The 17,407-nt window shown below is 36.6% G+C and overlaps 1 protein-coding gene across 4 annotated transcripts in view; it reads right to left on the reverse strand.

The window, feature by feature from the left end:
• Positions 1 to 3,104: 3,104 nt before the first annotated feature.
• Positions 3,105 to 17,407, reverse strand: part of amotl1 (angiomotin like 1) — a 38,875-nt gene continuing 24,572 nt past the window's right edge. For 3 of the 4 annotated variants that reach the window (XM_079885917.1, XM_079885915.1, XM_079885916.1), the window contains 3 exons: positions 16,581 to 16,774; positions 9,215 to 9,610; positions 3,105 to 4,121 (listed from right to left, as the gene is read on the reverse strand). In XM_079885917.1, the coding sequence (XP_079742043.1) occupies positions 4,018 to 4,121; positions 9,215 to 9,610; positions 16,581 to 16,774 (694 nt within the window). In that variant the 3' untranslated portion in view covers positions 3,105 to 4,017. The remainder of the gene's footprint in view (positions 4,122 to 9,214; positions 9,611 to 16,580; positions 16,775 to 17,407) is intronic. The other variant, XM_079885918.1, reaches the window with a different exon arrangement.

Genomic DNA, 17,407 nt, shown 5'->3' on the forward strand with positions numbered 1-17,407 from the left:
ATCTCACAATTGTTATTTTCTCTTCACAATTGTTATTAAAAATAATTTTGAGTTTGTGAGTATTAAAGTCAAATTCTGAGGAAAAAAAGAGTGACATTTATAATATATATAAATATCTGACTTTATAACTCTCAATTCTGAGAGGGAATTTCAGGGAAAAAAGTGAGAATTGTGAGTCGCAATTATTCCATTGGTTTGTCAGTGCTAGTTTAGAATGGCAAACACTGCTCTGTTTACACATCACAAGGGTGAGTTCTGGATGACCGCCAGGGGGAAGCACTGCCTCTGGCCGTCAGTAAGTTTGCATTGCTTAACCCCCCTAAAATTAGAATTCGCCCACACATTTTGAACGAATTCGTTTACCTGTGATGTGCTGTGACATGTTATGGATGGTGACATCATCTGGTGACATGATAAAGCAGAAGCATGGTTTATGCTTTAAGCATGCAGTTTATTGTTTTTTTTTTTAATTTAATTAAATTTATTTTTTTATGATGAATTAAATGTTATAAATCTTAAATGGCTATACTCAGAAATGTATAATATATATATATTTAACATCAGTTATTGGTATTGTTGTCGGCGATTGGCTTGCATGCTGGCCTTGAATTAAGAGCCTATGTAAGACAATGGGGAAGATGCCGACCCATTAGAAACAATCTGCATCTACTTTTAAATTTTAACATATAGATTTAAATTTAGCATGTGCGTAATTATGCCAATAATTTAGTCTTCATAGCATAAAATGTCAAATTATTCACTAATGGGATAATATGGTGACCAGGGGTATTCTAGAAAGCAAGGTTAAAGGGATAGTTCACCCAAACATTCAAAATCTGTCAGGAATTACTCACCCTCATGTTGTTCCAAACCCGTAAGACTCTTTGGAACACTTTTGATGAAATCTTGAGAGATTTCTGTTCCTCCATTGACAGCTATACCTACCACTTTGACACTTTAAAAAGTTCATTAAGAGATCATAAAACTAATCCATATGAATCGAGTGGTTTAGTCCAAATTTTTCTGAAGAGACTTGATGCTTTATATGATGAACAGATTTAATTTAGGTTTACATTTTTTTTGCTGTGGCTTTGATTTGAACTATTTTCCAAATATTATATATTATAGAGCAAAAAAGACAATATTGTGTCAAAAATGCTCTTAGTCACTTAATATTAACTTCTGAATTATATTAATTCTTGTTTATTATTGAACTGTTGTATAACATCTACAACAGTTGTCCTGATATCCTGATTTTCGGGAAAACAGCATATATGAAAACAAGAACTCAAACAGGAGCATTTTGCACCCATATCCCCATGAGTTTTATGGTGGAGAACATATGGGTCTATATAGTATTCATTTTTGCAGAATGCAGCATGCGGCCCCCAAATTAAAAGCCCCAGGGCCTCTGATGGACATCATTAGATACATTCAACTTGTAACACTGTAGAATTCAGATTATGTCCACACCAATGTCAAAATCAATCTGACGCTCTTGCTCAGCTGTTTTCACCCTCACAGAAACAGCAGATGAGCCCAGACCTCACAACCCATGTAGTTATATAGGACCAGTGCTGGGTGTAATTAAGCAGTTCATTACTGTAATTTAATTCATTTTCCCTTGAAAAAGTAAAGTAAAGGATTACTCTTCATTTTTCAGTCATTAAATTAGTTATGTCTGATGCAATTGCATTAAATACTGTATAGAACAATTCTGTATAGACACAATAGTGAATTTAACATCAAAATGTGCATGATAAAATGTATGTTTTTAATGTAACCTGCTTTTAAATATTTTGGTCAGTTCAAGAATAATTTATGCAATTTTATATTATTTATTTGAATGAATTAAAAGATCAGATTCATATCTGTCCTTGTTCGTTCAGCTGGTTGAGGTTTGTTTGGGATTTAGAAAGAAATTAGTAATAAGTAATGCAGTACCTTTTAGAGTAATTAGTACAGTAATCTAATTACACTGCTGAAGATGCTTAAATTAATTACTTTTTTAGAATAACTTACACAACACTGTATAGAACAATCTTAGCTTCTAGCATTTATAGTAGTGCACATACAAGAATGGTTCACTTTTTATCATGCACGATGATATTGCTCCCACACTGATCAGACACATACAGTACATTAAAACCACTGGCAGGTGGAGTGAATAACATTGATAATATTGTAACATTGGCACCTGTCAATGATATATTAGGCAGCAAGTGACCAGTCAGAAGATTTTAACAAGGGCCAAATAATAATGGCTAGACAACTGGGTCAGAGCATCTCCAAAACAGCAAGTCTTATAGTTCCCGGTATGCAGTAGCTAATATCTAAGTGGTGCAAGAAGGACAACTGATGTACCGGCATCAGGTTCATGGGATCCCAAGGCTCAGTGATGCAAGTAAGGATCAAAGGCTGGTCCGATCACACAGAAGAGTGTGTGCTACACACTGTAGCTCAAATTGCTGAAAAAGGGGATGCTGTCCATGATAGAAAGGTGTCAGAACACATAGTGTATCACAGTTTGTCAGTCTAACTGAGCATCTATGGGATGTGCTGGACCAACAAATCTGATCGGGATTTGCGGGACTTAAAGGATCTGCTGCTAATGTCGTGGTGCCAGAAACTGCAGGACACTTGTGCAGCATCAACGCATCAGAGCTGTTTTCGGCAGCACAAGGGGGACCTATACAATGTTAGGAAGTTGGTTTTAATGATGTGGATGATCAGTGTATTACCCATGCTTAAATATGAGAATTTTATTCTACCTGGCAACAGAAAATGTTTAGCTGAAAACCAAAACGTACAAATCGACATGTTTCACACATATTGTATCTCTGCACAGTTTGCTTATATTATTTATTCTTTTCAAAATGTAGATAAACTGAGTGTCAGATGATATGTCTACATGCTGCCTAATTTGTGCAAAATAACTGACCCTTTGTGAGCGATTTCTCACGAAATATGTTGGTTTTAAAAGCTCTGTGTAAAGGTTTCCGTTGTAGTTTTTCCTTAGAGAATGTGGTATTTGATAATGAGGTGTGTGTATATACTATGATTTTGTAAAATATTTCATTTACAAAAAATAAAAAAATCTGTAATACAGAACACTGTGCTTTTATTGTATTGATTTGATTACCAGAGCTATTAAAAGAATAAAATTATAATGGATTTGGAGAATGGAAACCACAACAAATTATTAAATTAGAAATGGGTAAGACAGTTTTAAGAGAAAACAAGAGAAAACAAACAATCAATCATGCAATTGTCTTTGGATTCAAAACATTATACAGTAGATATTGACCCTTGATAACTTCACCATTTAGCATTGTAGCAGTGCAGAGTCTAAAATATTCCCAGCCAAAGAACAGTTTTACTTACTTTTTCTAATTAACAGTTTTAATTAAATAGGTGTTTTTTTTTCAGGCAATTAAAACACACGATGCAAAACAGCAGTTATTGCTGTAAAATTAATAACGAGCTTATTCGCCGCAAGTCTGCCACAAAACTAAAAAAAGATCAACAGCATTCAATCATTTAGTTTTACACATAACAATTCCATACAACAACAAAAAATCACACAAAATATTTCTCTGAATTATATAAACAGCTCTGTGGAACTAATGAGGCAGCTGATAAACTAAGACAGAAGGGAACTTAAGACATTGAGTATGCAAGTAAACAGGCTGGGGCAAATGCCATTACTCCTCGATTGTTTCAAGGTGAAAAATGGACATAAAATAGAATTCAGGAATCAACCATCAAATTCAGTGTTTTGGAGGCACAATATTGAATTCCAGCTTTTACTTTGCGCTTCCTTTGTTTTCTTAATATCTCATTTCTGTCTGTCTGTTTGTGATCTATTACATTATTGTACATCATCTCTTTCTTTATGTTACCACCCTTTCTTTTTCTGTCTCACTCACACTTTGTTCCTCACTCCCTCATTCTCTCTCTCGCCTCTTTCAGAAGTGCTGTCCTGTCTGTAGGAATGTTATTTGCAGGGTTGTTGTTTCATATAAGGATCTCCACCAGATCTAAGTCAGGCAGGGGCATCTTCTGTCCTCTACTCAGCGGTGCTCGACCTTCTAGACCTTTAGCCTGTCTGGGTGGACATTCTGCACATAAACACAGGGTGAAAATTACTTTTTTGTCAAACCTTTTTTTTTTTCATTCTTCTAGCATTATCTCATTAGATTCTAGCATTATTACTAGTATTCGATTCTAGCATTTGTTGACTACAATATTTTTATCTATAGAATCATTTAGTCATTGTTTTTCGGTATTTTTATGGGGAAAAAGTGCAGGTCACTGTGTCACTCACAGCAACATGTGACATTGCATCAAGACATCCATTTTATTAACCCAGCTGACCCTCATTAAGGCCTGCTACTTTTGTCAGTAATTGTGAGAATTTTGACAGTACTGGTCATGATGGTACCAGGACACAGGATCTCATTTGAGCTTCAATTTAAAATTGCCACGAAAAATGGAAAATGCAACCGACTTTTCTTTTTTATTACAAACTAAATGGATAATTGATGCATGTGAGTGACAGGTTTCTGGAAAGGAGAGAGTGAAAATCATCTGGCCATTGGACAAGCTTGGATTGTCCAACCCTCGTGTCGGTACACACGTCACCACAGATGAGATGTAGAAGCAAGGACTCTTGCAGTTCCTCTTCCAATTACAGTTTTATACAATCGCTAGGACACATTTCTCAATAATTTGGTCATTTTATCAAAACTCCTCTTCACACAGTTCTCCTAACCAATTTTCATATTAGCACAGCAGTTAATTTCACATTCAAAATACACTAATACTGTCGAAAACACTTCATACATGTCCCAAATCAACTCACTTTTCAACCAACAAACACATTCTGTCAATCATAAAACACAGACCTAAAAAACACTAACATCATTATACAATGATTTATTTAGTAAAAGTTCTTTACAAAACAAGAATGACACTCTACTGCTTATAATTAACTGCAGTATATGTTACAAAACCCATGTTTACATTACAGTACAAAATTTGAATGGATGGTAATGAATTGAACGACTAACACTTGTACAACACATAGCAACATCCGGATCCGGCCCAAGATGATCTGGCCCAGATCTGGGCCACAAGCAGGCCATAGCAATGCCACATGTCAGCCAAGTGAAAATAAATAAACCAGAACTGGACCTTATCTGAGCCACATAATCTGTGTATATTAAACATGGAGTCATTTCAGCCTTAATAAGCCTGTTAACAAGCAGAATCACTGAAGGAAAGAAGAAAACAGAAAAAGAGACGAGCAGAAACACAAGAACTACAACTGACTTCAGACACAGTCTAAGATGAAATCAACTGAAGAGAATCAGCATGCAGCATGAGATCCAATATTATAACAACCAGTTAGAAAATTTTAACAAAACTGAGCATAAAAAGCTAATTTATAATCACACACAGACATCAACAATCAGCGTATGAATCTCAATAATGGTGACAATCAAAAATATTCAGATAAACAGATCATTTCAGAACATCACTGAAAAGCTACTAAATGTCACAACAAAAACAACAGCAACAAATAAAAGCAAATATTTAGAATTGAACAAAATAATAGGACAATTCAGCTGCATAATTTATTCATGTTGCAATGCATGCTGGGAGTTTTGTACTATTCTGGTACCCAGCATGCATTGCAGCAAGGTACTTTTGATTGTCACCATTGTTGAGATTCATACGCTGATTGTTGATGTCTGTGTGTGTCATTACAGATTAGTTGTCCATACTCATTTTGTTAAAGTCTTCTAACTGATTGTTATATTGCTGGATCTCATTCTACACGAACACAGGGTTTGTGATGTGAATATATTAATGGTTCAACACAATTGTTTGATTCAAAAGAGATCAGTGAATCGGTCTGTTTCATGATGATTATAAAACCATCAACACCTGATCTCATTTCACTTTGCTGCTGCAAAATGTGTTTAACAAACACACTACTACAGCAGCCAAATAAGAGTTAAGAGCCTAACTAATGGAAACACTAATCACTGTTATGGTGACTTCAAATGAAAAACAGAGTTGAACCCCTGTTAATTCACAATAAAACCTTTTGTAGATGTCTGACAGAAATAAAGTCAGTCTGGTTAGTAATAAGTGAAGCTGGTAATGCTGTTTGTGGAGTTGTTTAATCCTCCTCTGCTGAGATCTTCACAGATTCTTCTTTTCTCTTCAGATGATTTCATTTAAGGCTGTGGCCAAAGTCAGTTGTAGTTCTTGTGTTTCTGCTCGTCTCTTTTTCTGTTCTCTTCTTTCCTTCAGTGATTCTGCTTGTTAACAGGCTTATTAAGGCTGAGATGACTCCATATTTAATATACACAGATTCTGTGGCTCAGATAAGGTCCAGTTCTGGTTTATTTCTTTGCTCTTGGCTGACATGTGGCATTGCTTGTGGCCCAGATCTGACAAACAGGAGTGAGCCGCCCAAGGGCCGTCATTTCACGCTACATGTGGACCTGGGGCCTCATTTATAAAACTTGCGTAGGATTTGCGTCAAAAGTGGCGTACGGATGAAACACAGGACGTGCGTACGCACAGAAATATTCGGATTTATAAAACCGTGCGCACGCACATCCTACGCAGTTTTCCCTTAATAAATCACAATCAATTCTAAATGTAGCGCAGCTTTTGCGGCTTCATGTCACGCTCATAGTTGCCCATAAATAGTCCGTGAAATGCCCACAAGTTAATATTCATCGATTGCGAAATCATGGCAAACACAGAGAGGAAAACCAAGAAACGAAACTTTCGAAGTAGAAATTATCGTTGGCGAGGTGGAAAAGAGGAGTAAAATGTTGTTTGGAGGGCACAGTGTGGGCATTACTAATGCCAAAAAGGCACTTGAGTGGCAAAAGGAATATCCTCACAACCTCGGACCGTGGCCGAAATAAAAAAGGAACACCTTCTAAGAGCGCAAGATCAGCCATTGTGCGTCATTACGCATTGTGATGGCATCATGGCATTTTATTACCATCCATTTGATTCCATCTGACAAGCTACAAATGTGTTATGAGGATGAATTGAATAACATGCCAATATTATTGCAGAACATATTTCACTATTTCGTTTTGCAAATATGTGTTAATTTGCATTTCTGTTGTAATCTTCATTTGATTTTGTTTGTTTTACACTGCAGATCGATCAAACGGGTGTTCGTGTAGGCTGTTAATTGTAAGACTTGCTTTGTAAAGTCTTCATGTTATTTATGAGAGGCAGGATTGCCATTTCTTTTACACAACGGTCTACAGTTTCACACACTTTCACGTGTTTCTTCCATCTGCCGACGGTCTCGCCATTTCTCATTTCACCCGTTTTTGTGCATACACCTGGGTCAGAGTTTGCGTGAAGGACCGCACATTTTCCCGTCAAGTTTGCTTTTTATAAATACCAATTATTGCATAGAGAGCGGCGTACGCCTTCTTTTGTGCGTACGCAACGTTTATAAATGAGGCCCCAGATCATCTTTCCACATCTGCCAGATGTGGGCCGCATATGGGACATCAAAATGTTGCTATGTGGGTAGATGTGTTTTGTTAGTTTATGAAGTTAAACAGTTTTGAAAAGAGTATATAAATGTGCAAATTGGCCTGCATTGTACATAAAGTTTTGGTGGTGTTTGTGTCTAAGTGAGAAAAAAAATGCATGTAAATTGAAAGATGTCATCATTGAATGCATTTTGTGCCAAAGCTATGATAAATGATCCACCGTTTAGTTCACATAGACTGCTGTTGTGATCACTGTCTGAAGAGTTTTGAAAAAGTGACCTAAGCATTGAGAAATGTGTCCTAGCGATTGTACAAAACTGTAATGTTTTTGATTATAGATTAGAAGGGCATGTGTTTTTATAATAATGATGTGCACGGATAATTCATTTACAATAAACACTGGATGATTCAATAAAAAATAACTATAGTTCATTTTGATTTCATGGTGACTTGAGTCAAGGAAACCTCTACCCATATACACTCATAGTTCACTTTAATAGGTACACCTTTGCTAGTACCGGATTGGAGCCCATTTTTCCTTCAGAACTGCCTTAATTCCTCGTGGCAGAGATTCAACAAGGCGCTGGAAACATTCCTCAGAGATTTTGGTCCATATTGACATGATATCATCACGCAGTTGCTGCAGATTTGTCGTCTGCACATCCATGATGTGAATCTGCCGTTCCTCCTCATCCAAAAAGCTGCTCTATTGGATTGAGATCTGGTGACTGTGGAGTCAGTTTTAGTATAGAGCATGTTCAAGAAACCAGTTTGAGATGATCTGATCTTTGTGACATGGCCTTTTATCATCAGAAGATGATACACTGTGCTCATAAAGGGATGAACATGGTCAGCAACAATACTCAGGTAGACTGTGGTGTTTAACCGATGCTCAGTTGGTACTAAGGGGCACAAAGTGTGCCAATAAAATATCCTCCACACCATCAACAGCCTGAACTGATGATATAAGGCAGGACGGATCCATGCTTTCATGTTGTTCACACCAAATTCTGACCCGACCATCTGAATGTTGCTGCAGAAATCGAGACTCATCAGACCAGGCAACGTTTTTCCAATCTTCTACTGTCCAGTTTTGGTGAATTGTAGCCTCAGTTTGTTGTTCTCAGCTGACAGGAGTTTCACTGGTGTGCTGCTTCAAGGTTTGATGTGTTGAGTGTTCAGAGATGCTCTTCTGCTTTAAGGTTTGATCATGTTGAGCATTCAGAGATGCTCTTCTGCAGACGGGTGTCTTATTTGAGTTACTGTAGTCTTTCTATCAGCTTAACCCGTCTGGTCATTCTCCTCTCCATTTTCCAAGGCATTTTCTCCCACAGAACTGTCGCTCACTGGATTTTCTCTTTTTTAGATCATTCTCTATAAACCCTAGACATGGTTGTGTTTGAAAATCCCAGCAGATCAGCAGTTTCTGAAATACCCAGACCAACAACCAGGCCACGTTCAAAATCCCTTAAAATCCCCTTTCTTCCCCATTCTGATGCTCAGTTCGAACTTTAACAGATCGTCTTGAACATGCAATGCAAGTTGCTGCCATATAATTGACTGATTAGATATTTGCGTTAATGAGCAGTTGAACAGGTGTATCTAATAAAGTGGCCGAAGAATGTAGAAGCTACATTGTCACTTAAAATACTTTCTGGCTGTCTCACCTCTCTTCTCTTGCCTTGTGGAGGTTCCGACGCTAAATGTCTTTGGACTCTGTCCTGTTTGAGAGCTGCTGTCTCTGCTGACTGATTTAGAATGAAGGGACAGGAGAGGTGTGGAGGGGAGAGATAATGATAAAGGAGGCAGAAGAGAGACAGATGAGGGCAAGGGTAACGTGGAAGAGGAAGAGGGAGGGAGAGAGGAGCGGGGAACACAGGAGGATGAGGTTGTTAATGATGTGTTTGAACCTGCAGAGGCCAAGAAGGGAAGAAAAGAGGAAGGTAGAGAGGAGAATGATGGAGGAAGAGAGGAAAGAGAGGTGGCAGGGAGAGATGAAGAGGCTGAAAGAGAGGGCAGAGGGGGAAGGATGTGCTCTACTTGGTCCTTTCCTCGGAATACATCTGCAAACAAGAACACAAAACATTTGGTACCTCTATACCAACAATACCTCCAGCAACACAGGTCACATTGTAGTGATATAGTGCTATAGTCACATGTATTTATATAGTGCTTTTTACAATACAGATTGTTTCAAAGCAGCTTTACAATACGTTATATAGTGTTTAGATTGTTGGTCCCTACATGATGAGTGTGCTCTTAAAGACTGAAGTAATGCATATTTTTATATTTATTCTCATTTTCACCTTTTTACACCTATGAGCATGGTGCCCACTGGCATTTGTGATTAAGCAACTGTGGATTAAGCATTTTAGGTGTTTTAGAAGAAAGTATGTTGAAGCATTGTAAAATATTATTTGGTTATATTATCATTATCATTGACTACTCACCGGCATACCTAAAAATTGTATTTCATCAATGTTTGAGAAGTAAATTCTTTATGAAAATTCAGTACAGTACACACTTCATACTTTGCAACCAACTACCATAATCACTCATGTGGTGAAGCAGATGACTAAAGGTCATAAAAGGTCACTAAAGGTCAATTTACACCAAGACCTTGTTATGAATATATCTTAGAAACAATAGATACCATAGTCCTATTCACACAGGGCTCAAACATTTATCCATCAACATTTTTTCTGTGGAGAGATGTCAGATTTTTCTCTTTGTCCAACAAATAAAACTGACCAACTGGAAACTGTGCTTTTTCTCTTCTGAAACTGTTGTCGCTTTACACATTATAGTTAAATGGATTTGAATCAGAATCTCCCTGGATGGAGTCGTAAAACCTAACAGTTATATGCACTAAATAAAATTGAGTTCACTGCACTCAAATATTACCAAACGTTATGTGGACACAATGACTGAAACAGAACTCAAACTGAATTAGTTATAGAACATTTATAGATTCCAGCATGATAACTGGATAATAATTGTATAATTAAGCGATTAATTAAGTGATGACTGAGAATTAGTGATGAACACCTGCTGTTAACAAGCAGAATCACTGAAGGAAAGAGAAACACAAGAACTGCAATTGTCTTCCAGCCACAGCCTTAGATGAAATCAACTGAAAATAAAAGACGACATTAAATCTCTGAAGATCTCAGCAGAGGAGGATTAAACAACTCCACACACAGCATTACCAGCTTCACTTATTACTAAACAGTTTGACTTTATTTCTGTCCGACGTCTACAGAAGTTCTTAAGAGAATTAACAGAGGTTTAGAAGTTGATGATTTATTGAGTTTTGTTTAAGGTCACCATGATGGAGATCAGTGTTTGCTTTAGTTCGGCTCTTGACACTTGATTTTTGCACATATAGTGGTTTCTCTGGCTGCTGTTATTTATGTGTTTACAAAACACATTTGTTATGGCAAGTAAGTCAAAAGAAAATGCAATCAGATGTTGATTGTTAACTTTTGGTAATGACAGTCTTTATGTAGTGACCTGATTCACTGATCTCATTTAGAGTCTAATACCTGATTAAGCGGGAGACATACTATTCGTTTTATTCAAAACTCTATAGCATAAGTGTCAGCAGTGTTGTGACCATTAGATAAAATGAAGGATTTTACAAATAGTAGATAATAGAAAATAGTAAATAATGGAATACAATCTGAGTTATATTATGTATAACTGAATGTATAAGTCAACCATCTTGTATGTGCAATGTAAAGTGCATCCATTCATGATAAAAGTGCTCCACGAGTCTCCGGGGGTTAATAAAGGTTTCCTGAAGTGATGTGATGCGTTAGTGTAAGAAAAATATCCATATTTAAAACTTTATCAACTAAAATAACAAGCTTCTGACAGACGGCCGTACGCATCGATTTACGGTGGAAGATTAACCTCTGACCCGACGCACAACGTAATGACGAACGTGGAAGCTCAGAGGATAGACAAAACAAAACACCAGTCACTAATTAGTCTAAAACGACAATTTTTAAAGAGAAATGTCGGAGGAGCTTGAGTTTGTTGCCCAGCCCTGTTTGTTTGAACCGCGAAAGGCGTCTAAACTTACGATACTCCTACATCTACGTCACACAAGCATCACAAGTTTACTCTTGTGGCGAAAGTCGACTTGCGTAGGCCGTCTGCCAGAAGCTAGTTAATTTAGATGATAAAGTCTTAAACATTGATATTTTTCTTACACAAATGCATCGCTTCACTTCAGAAGGCATTTATTAACCTCCGGAGATTCGTGGAGTATTTTTATCATGGATGGATGCACTTTTATGAACTTCAAAACAGAAACAACCTTTATCAAGCTCAGAATCATCAAACTATTTTTTTAATATAACTACAGCTGTATTCATCTGAAAGAAGAATGTCATAACCTAAAAATTTAAGTTGGGATATCAGGCAGTCACACATAGACATCAAGATTTTGCATATGAATCACAGCAATGGTGACAATCAAAACAAAAAAAGCTTCATGCTGCAATGCATGATGGGTGGCTCATCCTTGATTCCCAAGCTTTTTTGTTTTGTTTTTTGTCACCATTGTTGCAACCAGCAGTGGTTGGAGAGAGCTGTGGTGAGGAGACCTGACGCACCAGCCAACAGCTATCAACCTGAAGCTTTGCCTACACTCCCACTGAAGCTCAGGATGGTTGAGCCCAGTCTTCATCTGGATGGGAGATCTTCTGGAGACTGGGCAGCTGCTAGAAGAGGTGTTAGAGAGGCCACAGGTCTGATCAACCTGAGGTCTGAGTGGGTCCTAACGCCTCGGTACAGTTGCCATAAGCTGTACTGTATAAAGGGAAACCCTGGTGTAAAATAGTCCCTACAGCACATATTGCCAACGCCCTAGTACAGTTGTGATAAACTGTACTGAATAAAGGGTGTAATCCCTAGCCTCACATACAGTTTCACATCACAAATTATATAGTATTTTATTTAGTTCTTACAACTTTCATGGAAGCAAAAAAATATATGCCATGAAAGAAGTCTCTTATGCTCATCAAGCCTGCATTTATTTGATCATATATACAGAAAAAAACAGTAATATTGTGAAACATTATTACAATCTAAAATAATGGTTTTCTATTTTAATATACTTTAAAATATAATTTATTTCTGTGATGCAAAGCTGAATTTTCAGCATAATTACTCCAGTCTTCAGTATCGCATGATCCTTTAGAAATCATTCTGATATGCTGATTTATTATCAATGTTGGAAACAGTTGTGCTGCTTAATATTTTTTGGAACCTGCTATTTTCAGGATTCATTGATGAATAAAAAGTAAAAAAGTCAGCATTTATTTTAAAGAATATTTAAAAGACTCCAACATCACTCAGACGTCAAATTCTGGTTGAACGTGAAAATTGGGTTGACATCTAAACATTTGTTTGACATTAGGCTCCAACGTCATTAAACAACTCCACAAACAGCATTACCAGCTTCGCTTATTACAAACCAGACTGATCTGTCATGTGTACAAAAGTTCTTATTAAGAATTAACAGAGGTTTCATTGGACTTTGGCTGAAAAACTTAATAACATGTTTGGCTCTTGAAAAACGTACATATGTAATAAGAAAGAAATCCGTTGAATTTTTTTATATCTGGGAGGTGTTTTTAGACTTTGTCAAAAATGGAGATATTGAAGATGCTTTAGATGTGTGAAGTTACGGAATGTAAGAAGTGTAGGATATTTTAATTTATCCCCCTTTTTTTTTTTTTTTTCTTTTTTTTTTTTTTTTGATTGACTGACTGATTTGTTTATTTATTTAATTTTTATATAAACTGTCTGGGTATGCTGGGGGGAAAGATGTTGTTTGTTTGTTTGTTGTTGTTTTTTTTTGGAAAACTGTGTAAAAAACTTAATAAAGATATGTTATACAAAAAGAATTAACAGAGGTTTAGATGATGTTTTATTGAAAATAATAGTTTGGTTTGATGTGGCCATTATGGTGGTCAGTATTTGCTTTAGTCGGGCAGTTTGACTCTTGATGTTTTAATGCTAGCTTTGTCTGTCTGCTGGAACTGCTTGTTATTGTAAAAGCAGCAAGAGAAAGTATGACCTGATGATGATGATGCTGATAAAGATATAATTAACATGTAAAAGCTCTGATCAGCTGATCTCATCTAGACTGCCAAATGTGTTATTACTTCCATATTATTTCATAAGATTATAGTAACGTTACTACAGATTGAGATCAAAAAAGGTTTTAATAAGAAAATCTGTATAATTGTTTAAAGTCCCCTGTAGTCAATAATTGTATCCATTAAATCTCATCTTTGATCACCAAAATTACATATTGAAGCTTTTTTTCGCCTTAAAATATCTTGTAACTCTACACCCTTGCCTGCTGCAAAGTAATAGTAGTATACACAGTTCTATGGATATGTAAATGAGCCCCGCCTCCACTCACTCACACCAGTTCAGAGATCCACTCGTTGATGATCACACGTTGATCTGATTGGTTACAAGGTAGTTTGTGGCGTCAGAAACACCAGAGATTTCAAACCGCGATTTTGAGACTGCCTTTGGTTCACTGCAGTTTTAAGGAGAAAATACTCAGCAATGTTGTTAACTTATGAATTTGCACATGTTTGTCATATTAAAAACACCACATATACAGCATTTTTAAACATACTTTTATCACACCAAAAACGTTTAGCACTCTCTCCTTAGACACACCCAAACATCAAGAATCAGCGTATGAATCTCAACAATGGTGATATGGCGCAATGCATTCTGGGAGCCACTGATGAGTTTCGTATGATTCACCCAGAATGCATTGCAGCATGAAGCACGTCACCATTATTGAGATTTTCACCATTTAATTCTTGCGTTTTGTGTTCGTATTGATGAAGAGATTTAAAATTTATTGAGAATTTTTTTTTTTATTACATTTTTTATGTGTTGGATTTCATGCTGTAAAATTCAAGGACTGTTATAATCATGAAATATTGGTACTAGAGATTAGACTCTGGTTGAAATCAAACCATCTGAAGACACAGTTTTTCTTTCCTTCAGTGATTTTGCTTGTTAACAGCAGGTGTTCATCACTAATGCTCAATCATCACTTAATTAGTCACTGAATTAGTCACTTAAAGGGTTAGTTCACCCAAAAATGAAAATTATGTCATTAATGTCTGTATTGCCTTTCTGGACGTGAACAGTATGCCGTCCATTGACTTTCAATGGAGAAACAGAAAGCTCTCGGACTAAATCTAAAATATCTTAAACTGTGTTCCGAAGATGAACGGAGGTCTTACGGGCTTGGAACGACATGAGGGTGAGTCATTAATGACATAATTTTCATTTTTGGGTGAACTAACCCTTTAACTTCTTGACTGCAATATATATCTTCTTTCTGTTTTTAAAATTAAAAAGTGAAGTTTCAGCTATATAAAATATTTGAATGCAGTGTAAAGTAATCAAACTTTACACTGCATTCAAATATCTTATATAGCTGAAACTTCACTTTTTAATTTAATTTAATGTATTAAGAAATATCCTTATTTTAGTGGACTCGATTAAAATAAGTTCAGAGTACTCATAACCAGAGCCATAGAGAGAAAGAGTTGCGACACTCTTTGATGTCGCCGCTATGGCTGTCACGTGGTTCATGTAAGGCCCAATAGTTCCAAAACATACGCTGGCTGTCATGTTCTTCTATGGGACAGACAGCAGCGATTGCATTATTGAACGGTAAATATAAAATAAAACACACACCCAAGTACTTTTTCAGCTATTATTGCATTATTGCATTTTGTTAATGTCAGTTTTGCATTTGGAGATAAGTTTTAGGCTATATTTTTGGAGGGAAAAGCTTAGTGTTCATGTTCGCATGGCTAGTAGCACTGGCTTTAGCGGCTCTAACTTAACTTTTCCATATCATTCATCTGATGATGGACGTCTCATGATATTTATTTTAGCACAACTGGGCTGTATTAGGCTATTGATTCCCGTGATTTTGCTTATAAATTTTGATTCAGCCATTAGCCTACCTTCGTGATCACGCAAAGAGGTCTGCCGTGGCGGTCCGTTCAGAGTTCGCTTAAATATTTTTTTATTAAACAATGACAGACAACAAAAATGTGTGCTCGTGTGAGTGTGTGTGAACAAGAAAAACAAAAATCAGGGGCAGGTGATCCATGAAACAGACAGGACTGGTGATCCCATAACAATCCTAGAGGTCCAGCATTGTTCTCACAAGCCGCTTCACTCAAGACAATAAAACAATTAAAAGTTAGTATATCCCAAAAAATTAAATTAAATAAAAGTTGCTATAAAGGTGGTAGCGATTCATTACCGAACTCTTACTGTCACAGCTGACGAAGTCGCACTAGCTAGCAGGCAGTGCTTGAAAATTGGTTGAAACAACCAACATAAAATATAAATAATTACGCTGTGCATGTACAAATGAAGACCAGTATAAGCATCGCAAAGGGCCTCTGATACAATATAGACAGTTGACAATTCAAAAGAGGTCGATATTTCAGCAACTTAACTCTGGAACAACTCGACGCGCAGCAATGTAAGTGAATGGTGTCCAACGCCCAAATGACAGTGTTTGGAACTATTCCGATCTTCAAATCCCGGAAGTAGGCGGTTAAAAGCGCCGCCATTTTTTACAACGGAGGTCTATGGGAGTGTCGCAACTCTTTCTCTCTATGGCTCTGCTCATAACTATGGTTTTTTATAAACTTAATTGAATTGAGGTAATTGGTGTCCTTAAATTAAATGAGTTAGTTTAACTTGTTGGGTTTGCAGTGTAGACTTTGTCTTTGATTTCAGCTTTGTTGTGTATGAGTCCCTCAACTGTCCTCAAAATCATACAGCCATTGTTGTAAATGGGTTAATATGCAGAAGATGCAAGAAAATTGTAATATAACACACATAAAGTTACAGTCATTCACTCATACTGTATGTTTTGTGAAAAATGAGGCATGGTACTGTAATCAGATTGTAACAGAGTGTAATTTATGTGTTGTTGTATACTTGTATACTCACTTGTACTGCCTTTCCAGCTCTGCTGGTCTCTGTGATCGGCCTGTGATGTCTGGCGTGTGTGTAGTCCACTTGCTATGGAAATGGAGGGCACAGAGCGGGCAGGACGCAGAGGAGCGGGATCTCTACGGGAACGCTGTTGTAGAACTTGAATCATGGCGTCTTTCTCCAGCAACTGAGCATGCAAGTCCTTCATCCTGTGACATACAGAGCAATTCTTAATTCTTAAAGTAATTTTTTGGGGGCTATATAACACTGGGGCTATATAACAAAGTTTTGGTTCTACATATTCCCCTGTTGACCAAAGAAATTGCCTTTAATTTGCAGCAGAAATGTTTTATTTAGTTATTTTTTAGTGTGTGTAACTTTCAGGAGAGTGTACTCATTTTTGCAACACAATATTTTATCCCTTAGATAAGAAATGTTATTTTCCTGATTAACTTTTACATGCATCTTTGGTTATTGATCAAGCAGACTTAAACATTACGTCATTAAAGAACCTAATACAGTATGTCTTCTACGTAAAGAGTAACTGCTGAATTTGTTAACTTTGAGAAGGGGTACTCATACATATATAGTTATAGTTAGTTATAGTTATAGATCTAGTTCAGTCATGAAACTCTGATTGGTCCTTTACATGCAATCTGCATGATATCTCGTCATTGACACATGCCAAGCTGATTGGCCTTTGCTCAATCTGCAGCCAATGAGATTATTTGCTCAACATTTTAATAGTCTGATTCAGTGTTTTTTTGTTTCATATAGAATTTTTACATTTTAGGCAAATATATAAATATAATGTATTTAAGATTTCTGCAAACAGTCACATG

The sequence above is a fragment of the Squalius cephalus genome (genome assembly GCF_949319135.1).
Source record: "Squalius cephalus genome assembly, chromosome: 11".
In the NCBI taxonomy this organism is placed as follows: Eukaryota; Metazoa; Chordata; class Actinopteri; order Cypriniformes; family Leuciscidae; genus Squalius; species Squalius cephalus.